General features: G+C 38.4%; 1 protein-coding gene across 2 annotated transcripts; it reads right to left on the bottom strand.

Annotated features, from left to right (window-relative positions):
• Nucleotides 1-4,587: 4,587 nt before the first annotated feature.
• Nucleotides 4,588-9,335, bottom strand: asb8 (ankyrin repeat and SOCS box containing 8). 2 transcript variants are annotated; one of them, XM_049581868.1, is made up of 4 exons: nt 9,217-9,335; nt 7,558-7,734; nt 7,358-7,462; nt 4,588-6,461 (listed from the first exon to the last, which is right to left on the bottom strand). In XM_049581868.1, the coding sequence occupies exons 2-4, from the start codon at nt 7,684-7,686 to the stop codon at nt 5,826-5,828; spliced, it is 870 nt and encodes a 289-aa protein (XP_049437825.1). In that variant the 5' UTR covers nt 7,687-7,734; nt 9,217-9,335; the 3' UTR covers nt 4,588-5,825. The 2 variants fall into 2 exon arrangements, with proteins under 2 accessions (XP_049437825.1, XP_049437824.1); XM_049581867.1 differs by lacking the exon at nt 9,217-9,335 and adding an exon at nt 8,972-9,192.
• Between the last annotated feature and the right edge of the window lie 1,306 nt (nt 9,336-10,641).

Here is a 10,641-nt window from a genome sequence, read left to right as displayed (position 1 = left end):
GCAACAGCTGTGTCCCCAACACGTGGTAGTTTAGAGCTGTTTAGGGGGTACCCCTGCGCTTTCACTATAAAAAAAATTCTAACTGTATAAACACTAGACAGGCACGTGTTAAGTGGCAGCCATCAAAATGAAGATTGTGATACTGAATGATGAAGACGTTTAGCTCAGTCCGGTCACGGAATTCAACACGTTAAAAAGTATGTAAAATCAGATAACAGCAGCCAGTTCTGCCACTCTGAACGATATCTTTTTGTTTGTTTCATGTTTGTGTGTTTTAAATATTCATAACAATAAGGATTTCATCTTCTAATCTACAAAGTACAGGAGACTGAGATTTTCCATGGGTTCCATATTGGCCCCATGCCAGTTGCCCACATGGATGGCTTTACCCAAGTGGACCCCACAGGGCAACTGGGTACTAAGTGGGTATGAGCCCAAAAATTTTTATCCTGTTAACGACCCACTTGGGCCCTACATACAAATGTTGACTGGAGGACAGTTGCAACACTTTTTGCATTTCTCTCAGTTGCTCTGAGACTACTTGGACTGCACCAACAAACTTTTATATATTAAACTTAAATCTGTCTGCTAATTACCCATACTACATGTTTATATATGACATATCACACACAATATTTGTTTGAATGGAAGAAGTGAGACTTTGCCACTGACCCCAACCCTGGGGACAGTTGCAACATGTTAAAAATACATTAAATTTCACAAATTAACTTTTGCTTTTTGTCTTAATAAGCATAGATGGCTGAAAGTATGCATTGGTGTACAATGATATAATAGCATTATTGATTTATTTAGTAATTTTCTTTATCAAATTACAGTTATTGGGTTTTGTTTGTGGAGACTCCTCTGTTAGTAACCTTTTCATCACTTGGCATACTGAAAACAAACAGGATAAAATTTCTACTTATTATTATTTATTCATTACTGTTTAATAAATCGTAATGCCTTATTCTTTACTAATGGACCATTAAAATAATAAGGTTATGTTAATATAAAATAATTACATGATCATGCTATTACATTAACTCCAACGATTATGTAACTGACAATGACTTGTGTATGTATAAATGTAGGCTAACGTAATCTCATTTTATATTTTGTAATGGCATCAATATGCTAATGTAGCAGATAACAGTTGACAATTTTATATATCTGGATGAACTATCCTTTTGTGTAGGCTAATTAAAATGACTTATGCATGTTGGAAAATACTGATGCGTGATCTGTTTTAAAATGGCTGCTTAACTTGGTTGCAGAACACCACGTGCAGGGTAGACACACTGACCTGCATACATGGTAACGATGTCACAAGTAGTAGTAGTAAAAAAAAATTACCTATATACCTCCAAAATGTCTAGCATGTTTCTAATTGGAGGAATAAGAGCTGTAAGAGCTGTTGCAACTGTCCCGCACTGCAACTGTCCCCAGTCTCCCCAGCTCCCTTGTAGTGAACTGGAAGAACAGTTCTCATATTAAATATCTATAAGGCTACTACTATTTAACCATTGTATAGTCTACAACATGAAGGAAATGCAAAAATATTAACACACACACACACACACACACACACACACACACACACACACACACACACACACACACATTAACAAACATCAATGTAATCAATACTTACATAAAAAGTAAAAAAGTACATTAATGTTTATACCAAAATAACCAATTCAGTTAATCAAATGTATAGCTGTCTAGCAGAATCCCCTTTCATAGGACATTTTAGTGAAGTTAAATCACATAAAAGTCACTTTCTGAGACTGTGAAAAAAAGAAAATTATTTTGTAAATTGGCTTCATGATTAAAGAATTACCCTCATAGTAGTAAACTGTCCAAGACAATCACCAAAGACATCATTATCTTTATGGGTGGGTGATATGTTAGCTTGTAATAAATTAAATGTGTGTCCTTATAAGAAGTAGAGTGCATATAATTAAATTATTTTCTTAAAAAGCTCATTAGAAGTTGAACTTGTCACTGGGGGAGTTTTTCTTATCCAGACTAAGAGTCTAAGGATAGAGGGTATCCTATGCTGTACTGATTGTAAATCCCCATTCAGGGCAATTTGTGATTTTGTGATCTTAGGCTATATAAATAAAATTGATTCAAGTTATTTCTGAGCCATCAGAATGTACAGTGCTGCCACACACAGAGGAACACTTTGTAGATACTATTTTGCCCTTTGCTATTTAACTGATTAAAATATATTTCTTTAGATTTTTAAAATAAAATCTCAGCTTAAATTACTGTTGCACAATGTGTCACAATTCACACGATAAAAGGAAGTAGTTGAATGAACAAAACGAGGGGGGTCTTTCCCCTCTCACCGTGGTTTCCTTCCTGATATTCTCACCCTATTCTCTTTCCTTGGAAGTGAACGTCCTGACTGTGGCAGTATGAGGCAGCACTGTATACAAGCCTACAACAACAGGCCAAAATATTATTAATGCATAAACATAAAACAAGATGCAATGGTTCAATTTAAGAATATGCTTAATCAGCTTTTGTTGTATGTTTGAGAATACATGAAGTATTAAAGACGAGGCATCTGATGTAATCCACAGCAACTGTTACGTAACATCACAATTTTCCTCCAATATACAAACCACACAAAACATCTCACTCAGAGGCCTTTTAACGAGACAATAAATGTGAATTCAGGGACAAGCTTAGAGAGACCTCCAGTGGATAATCTGAGAACTGACCGTGCTCGAGTTGACTTCTGTGTTCCTGTAAAGCAGTGTCCGGGAGTACCCTCTGTCCTGCACATTTGAGATCACTCCCTGCTCCAACAAAGCTGATTTAAACCAGAGTCAGAGGCAGTTTCTGAAGAAATGTTGTGTGGATGCTAGTTGAAAAAGTGAAATGTGTTTAAATAGTATAGCCTAAATGTCACTGAAAATTTAAATAGTACTAATATGAAAGATGTGCAATATTGTAAGTTCTCTTTAAGCTGATGCAAAACTTAATTGCTGGCTTTAAAAGTTGAATTATAACAATAATATATGAAAGAAGTGGAATAATTTAAGGTTTGCTGAAAAGCTGATGCTACACTGAACTGCTGGCTTAGATGTGTAAGAAAGTAAAGTTTAAGGAATAGGTGACAAGCGTAATGTGTTTAAATAGTATAGCTTAAATGTCACTACAATAATGTAAGAAAGATGTGCAATATTGTACATTTTAAGCTGATGCTAAACTTAACTGCTGGTTTTAAAAGTTAAATAATACCAATAATGTATAAAATATGTGGAATATTTTAAGGATTGCTGAAAAGATGATGCTACACTGAACTGCTTGGTTAAATGTGTCAGAAAGTAAAGTCAAAGGAATAGATGACAGTCAGTATAAATGTCACTGAAAAGTTGAATAAGAACAATAATGTGTGATAGGTGTGAATACTTCCAGCATTCACACCCAATGGTCAGCTTGTTATTAAGCAGGTTCAGGACTTGACAATGAAGTGATCCTTTAAATAAGCTGTGTTGGAGCAGGGAAAGAAACATGCAGGGCAAGAGGTACTCCAGGAGAGGTTTGGGAATTAAAGACTAATGTAAAAGCAAAATACAATCAGCTATTCTTAATGCTTTGCCAAAGTCACCAGTGTTCATACAAAGAAAAATGCATTTTTCATATATTCAAAATAAATCTAAAATCCCTGTTAAGCTGTTTCTTACTGCCCCCTCTTACATCACAAGGTCTCAAGGTCTCCAGTATTTCAATAACTTCAAAACAGCTCCAAGTAACGCTCCTGACAGGCTTTAAGTGATCACAGCTGTATTCAGTCCTGAAAAGAAGATGTGTTTAATTAGAAGTCCAAGCAGCAATACTTCCTGCTGGAGCCCTGTTGTTTTTCTGCCATTGTTGCTTCTTCTTCATCTTTTTTTCGTCAGCTAAAAGTGTTCGTGCAGGAAAAACCTCAAGACCGAAAGTGACCAAAATTGGCAGGTGGGCTGCAAATTCCACCCCCTACTCAGGGACATGAAATGGCACTCATTGACCTCAAGGTGGCACTCTAACAATCAAGTCCATGTTTCTGTCATTATCTCAAACTGCTTGGCCTAAATTTAAAATTGTTGCAATGGAAGTTTTGTGACTCTTTCTCAAAACCCTATTGTTGAGATCTCGTTAGAAACCATTGGGCCAATCGTCCCAAAACTTTGTCAGGATCATCTACAGGCCTTTACAGTTATATATGCAGTTACAGCATTTTAACTGTTGTAAGCATGTTAAGTTTCCAAAAGAAATGTGATGTCACTGTCTCAGCTTGCAAGGAGGTGTGTGAAAAACCATGTTTCCCCAGTGGCTTTTTCAGGAAGACACCTTCTTTGGGATACAGAGCCCCCAGGGGGCCAAGTCCTACTTGCCAATGATGTAGCAATTCATGCAAGTGATATGTTTTCAAGTGTCAGTCGAGGTCCTATAACGTTGAAGTTTGCAGTCTGCTTGTACCTTGCTCATTGCTGCTTGTGGCAGTATTTCTGATTTGTTGGATGTAATATAGCTTTTCATTTAAGCACCTTAATTTCACCATTTTTGTGAAGAGCAATGAAAAGAAGAAAATGAACGGAATATAAAGGCATTTACTTTCATTGACAAAGAAAAAAGCACTTTTGCAGGTGTACACAAGACGTGATCTAAGGGGTTAATTGTTTACAGAAACAGAACAAGCAAACAAAATCAAGCACAAAATTGGTCAGATTTCAGACAGATGCCATTACAAACGTAAATACATCTTGCAAGCTTACTTAGTGAGTCTTTCACTAAAGGACATTAACTTAGTAATCATGCCGTTTCATGGTTGTAACATTTAAACATTTAATTTAAAATAAAGTATTTTTTAAACATATGCTTTAAACAAATTTGGACCTGGGAGCACCTTTGAAAACCCACACTGTTGCAAGTTAAGACTACAAAGATCTGTCATAAAAAAAGAACATTTTATTCCTCCTTGGCAACTGCATCCTTTAAAACAAAGCCCAAATAAATAGTACATGACATATGACAGCAGGCATGTTGACATCACTTTTATCAGCGCTGCACATTTCCAGAGGGCTAGATAGAGGCAAGATTAGTGTGCCTGGCACATTTTGTTTAACCAATGATAATATTCTGCAACATTACGTTGCTTCTAGATAAATAAAATGGTTCCCATCTGGCACAATCTTTTTCTGCTCTGATCAAGAGTGTTTTTTTTTATTATTATTATTATTTGTTTTTCCTTAATATTGCAAAAATGATTGCATTGTGAGTTCACTGAGACATCACTGAGAGAAAGATGGCCACTCCAACTATCATATACACTTCATAACTTTTGTTCCTGAGCACTACATCAGAAACTGTATCCTCTCGATAGCCTGCACCATGAGACATTAGCCCTCATTCATAACCCTATCTTAAATTTTATTTTAATCTTTCAATGAGCATATATTTATTTTACCAGCCAACTCAACATTTTTTCATGATCTGTGACAAACCATAATAGTATTCAATTCATTTCTTAAGATATACCATTAAATACTTGCTGCAAATTTTGCCTATGTAAAATTAATCATAAGTATTTAAAATTTCAAAGACACACTGCTTCTCCAACCACCACATAATAAAAAAAGATTTGGAGAGGTTTGTACGTGTATCCTGGGACAGAAATCTGTATTTATTTGTGAGAAGTTTGATAAATGAGGGCCACTGTTTGACAACATCCTATAATTTATTGGAGACACTTCCTTGCCAGTAAACGCTGTGTGATAAGCTGTCTAATAATCAGCGATGTCTGAGAGCTCCCCAATGGTTTCATCACCTCAGTCTCTCAGCAGCAAATAGTCTTTGATAGTCTCTGGTAGAGGAAGCTCTTTAACAGCCGTGGGGAGGAACTGAACACCAAGACTCTGCCGGACAGCACAGCGTGCAAGAGAGCGGAGCGTGGGTGCATGAGCCACCATGTTGGTCAGCCTAGCCAGCAGCTGAGGATCCTTACTCAGCTCCCTGGGAGGGGTGCCATCAGCCCGTCGGATTTCAAACCGCCCTGCTGCCCGGCACAGCAGCTCCAAGCACTCCTCCTCCTGTTCAGTACCCAGGCCCCGGGCCAACAGGGCCACCAGTCGAGAGATAGGGGTCTGGCCCTTCAGGTTTGTCACATGAACCTGGGCTCCGTAGTCCAAAAGCACTTTTACACTCTCTAGGTTACCCTTCATTGCTGCCCAGCTCAAGGGCGTGTCATTGTTGTAGTCCCGGGCATTAGGACAGGCCCCGCTCTCCAGCAAGGCCCTCACACACTCTGGGTTATCTTTAAAGGCGGCCCAGTGAAGTGGAGTGTCCTTGTTGCCGTCCAGGGCATTTGGCTGGGCCCCATACTCCAACAGCAGCTCCACACAGCTCTCGTCCTTCTCAGCTGCATAGTGCAGTGCTGTGCGGTTATATCCATCCAAAGCATTCACCTGATAAGGAAATGTAATGCAAATAGCAATGTTATGCTAAGGAGTTAACAACACTTTGTGCCATATTTTAACTGTGCAAGCAGAATGGCCTGCACAAAGTGGTACATCTGAGGTGCATGGACTATGTACTTGATGTTTTGGTATGTGCACAAGTATGTGCAGCAGCACAGAGTGTGAGAGGGCTTGCTGAAGTGCAATATAGATCAGAGGGTGTGGTTGTTGGCCACCAAAATATCACACAGACGAGCAAAGAGAATTTCAAGGTTAGGAAAATACCAAGCTGTTGTTGTGCTGCTCGCACCGACACAAAACCAGAGCCCTACAATCAGAGGCTTGGTTCACTCAAAGTAAAAAAATAAAATAAAATAAAATACGGAATTACTTTTTACCAAATAGTGATTATCTGACTAATAATGACTAATAATGGTATTTCTAAAAGACATGTTGCTGTTGAATTTCATTATGTTGTTTTGTTGTTGTTGTTTTTAAGTGTTAAGTATAAACATCTGACACTAGAGAGTTGACTGTCAAACAGCAAACTTCTAGTGGCAAAATTTACTGAATTCTCATTCTCATAATTTTGGTTGCATGTTTGCTAACTGCAAGTTGTTTGTCTACATACTGTGTTTGATTTTTGCATGTTTTTTTGCACGTATTATTAAATTTCAGATGTTAAAACTTTCTTGAAAATGCCAACAGGAAAGCATTTTAAAAACAGGTCCCGCTGACACATTTGTCGTGCCCTGATGTTTAGTGCGATAATTAGCTAAGATTCAACTCTCTGTGCATTGACTTTCATATCATACAGTGGCTTTCTGGAAGGTAGTAAACTAATTTCAAACCTTGTGGTATGCTATGAGGAGTGGTCCTGTTTGTAGGAGTTATCCATGACATACCTCTGCACCCTTCTCCAGCAGCAGCTCCACACAGTCAGCATCAGCGACCATACAGGCGCAGTGCAGGGGCTTAAGTGTGCCATGCATCCGGTTCACATCAGCTCCCTTAGGGCATACAGAAGATAAATAATGTCAACATAACTGTTGGAGCTAAGGGATGTTATTTGTTTGAAGTTGGACTGGAAGATGAGCAGGCCTACCTTACGAATGAGATCCTCCACATTGTCATGTGGGAATGAGCGGATGGCAGCAATGGTGCGGATGAGCCGCTCAGACAAAGAGTATTTACTTTGAATGCTTTGCATGATGTACCACATAGTAGAGCTCATGTGTAACTGAGGACCATGGCACCCGGGCCGGGGTGACACTACAGCACACTGAAACACATTTCCAAGAAGTTGGGGTTAATGGAGATCTCTGGACCTTAAAAGAATTGTTAAAAAATAATAATAATAATAATAATTAAAAAAAAAAAAAAAATTTAAAAAAAAAAAATTGAATGGTCCCTCAGGATTTTTTTGGGGTGATTAGACTTCTTGTTAGGTAGTGGAAAGGAGTGTATGTCACATGATTATGTCATACATTTTTTAATATAGAAATGCATTTATTCCATTTACACAATTTGATCAGAGGTTTCCAAAGTACATTGTTGCAAAGTTAGTGACCTTCCCCATGAAATATCACGATCAAAGTGTCGTTTGATTGTGACAAATAAATGTGCACATATTGTAGAAAAGTATTCCTTTAATGTAGAATTACATTGGCAGTACATTGTCAGGTCTTCTAAGGCGACTTACATTGAATATTGGGGCTCCAGAGGAATCTCCCTTTATCTGGGAGTCTGTCATATATCCAACCTATTTTTTTAAATTCACATGTCAATTTTCCAAGACCAATGATCTCGAGGAATTTATTTGTTGATCTTAAGATCGAAATTTCATGCACCCATGCATGATAACAACCACAAATGATAACTTTAATTACCAAAATGAACACTGGTAACATTTGACAAATTAACATATTTTCCCTGTTCTTTAATCACAATTGTTTTGGGGTTAAATAAAAAGCGAAAGGACACAATATCTGCTCTGCCCATGCAATCTGGATGGTGTTTGCGTGTACTATCATGAGCCGATGCATAACGTTATTCTGCGGTTGCTGCTTCATCAAAGTGGCCCGACAGATGTCTGGCAGCAGATTATTAGCCATGCAAGTAACTAGAGGTAAACAAATGACTGTCGCTGACAGCTAACGCTAGCTCATCTGACTAGAATATGCTCCACAACAAAAGAGGAAAAAAACGTGGTGCACGTTTTAAACCAAATGACACCTTTAAAAATAGCTGAATAATTGCAATATACAAATTATAAGAGCCGATTGACGGTGCTGGGCTGGTTCAGAGTAAAAAAAATATCCCTGGCTACATTTTCCACCGGCAGCTAACACTAAGTTAGCTAGCTAGCAAGCTAACGTTAGCATCGAGATGCTAGGAACAATCGACTCTCGTAGGTGAAAAAAAGCAAATGACATTCACTTGAAACACTTGTGAGCGCTCTTTCAAATTATTTTCGCATCAATCGTTGATAAATTACCGATGCTACTTAGACAACGTACCGTTTTTGGTCCACGGTTTGAAGGTCTGTCGGGTTACCGTATTGACTACTGCTCGTTCGCCATAAACACAAAGCGTCAGAGCTCGCTCGGCCACGCCCTCTGCCTCGAGCTCCTGTTCCCCTGTATTTAAACTGAACCGACCCCAACGGCTGCTCTGCTTTAACTTCACATAGTTTGATATATTCTGCGAGTACCGGCTTTTACCATGTCTGCCTCGAAGGCTCGTCTTTACCGAGTGTACTTACTTTCCAAAAATAGCCATGTATGTCCACACCGCCAACCAACAGCGTGCTGTGAATGCCTCCAGCCCATGACCATGTTAAGGTACAATCGAACAAGTGGCTTCACAAATCACTGAAGACTGACAGGTCAGGCAGGCAGCCCCTGGTGGACAGCCAAACCAACGAGCCACAGACTATAAACATTTATGTTTTCAAGTTTTATAAAGTCATAGTTGCATAATGTCGTCTGGGCCCGTGGACACAAAATGTCAGAAAGGGGCGAAAACAGCTGAGAAGTTATGACGTCATCAAACTAATGATTTTTGTCACCGACAGTTCAGATTACATGAATATTTAACACAGAGAGAACAAGCAAATGATCCCATTTGAGAAGCAAATGCTGAAAGAACTGGGTGTTATTTCTTTGATTACTCGATCATTAAAATGTGCTGAGATCAGTTTTGTCACTTGATTAACCAGCTTTCAGCACTTCTTCATTAACATCCAGGTCCAGACGCTCATTATCCATCTGCATCCTGATTTTGACAGAACATTTTATAATCACCAGGTATCATGAGCCAGATGGTTTTGGAGCTGATCAAATTGAAGATGAAATATTAGTTGACTAATCAATTTGTCAGTCTTGCCCAGTAACTATTTTTATAATTAATTGTTTACATAATTTTTAAGCATAAATACCAAACACCTCCAACTTACAGTCTGTCAGTTGTCAGGCTTGGCTGCTTTTCTTCAACTCCTGTGATAATAAACTGAGTATCTTGTGGTTTCAGACTGTATTTTGCCCTTAACCCAACTGTCACAAAACTACATTTTTGCTTTGTTTTATCCATTACTGACTTAATGACCTTAAAGGGGAACACTGCCTAAATTAGGAATTCCAAAATATTATTTCCATGGCCTAGAAAAGTTCAGTCAATATTTGCGAATATGAAACTATTCTCGCTCAAACCAGAAACCAGAGAAGTCTTAAACTTGTGATGTCCAAGTCTGGAGCTGTTCCATAGTCAATGAACAGGAGTCTGATTTTGTGGAGCCACACAATGTTTGTTTCCTTTGTTACCAAAAATGAGCTTTATTTTACTGTCGTGTTCTCTGAAACACAAAATGTACCCATATACCCAGAACATTCCCCTGGGTGCTCTCAGTGTCATCTAGAGCATTTTCCCCAATTCATTGTCAGTGGAGCAGCTCCAGAATTTAAAACCCATGACATTGCAAATTTGAGTTTTATCGCTCTAGCTTTTGGATTTGGGAGAGTTGGAATAAAATGTATGCATTCTGAAAATGGGTGGAGCTCCTCTTTAACACTTTTTTTTACAGGCTATCTGTAGTGTCACAGGCATTCTTTATCTTGAAACACATATGGATGCAGACATAGGGCAACTTAATCAAAGAGACATTTCCCTTTTAGATTTGAAAATCAAACCA

Source organism: Epinephelus fuscoguttatus, linkage group LG7 (genome assembly GCF_011397635.1).
Source record: "Epinephelus fuscoguttatus linkage group LG7, E.fuscoguttatus.final_Chr_v1".
NCBI lineage: Eukaryota > Metazoa > Chordata > Actinopteri > Perciformes > Serranidae > Epinephelus > Epinephelus fuscoguttatus.
The sequence above is the reverse complement of the archived record's forward strand: the minus strand, read 5'-3'. Positions and strand labels throughout refer to the sequence as shown.

Bases quoted from the DNA above. Each gene is read 5' to 3' on its own strand.
- asb8 (XM_049581868.1), bottom strand. From the start codon at position 7,686: ATGAGCTCTACTATGTGGTACATCATGCAAAGCATTCAAAGTAAATAC. The intron at 7,463-7,557 runs GTAGGCCTGCTC...GTATGCCCTAAG, and splicing joins TGGAGGATCTCATTCGTAAG to GGAGCTGATGTGAACCGGAT. The intron at 6,462-7,357 runs GTATGTCATGGA...TTTCCTTATCAG, and splicing joins TGCTGGAGAAGGGTGCAGAG to GTGAATGCTTTGGATGGATA.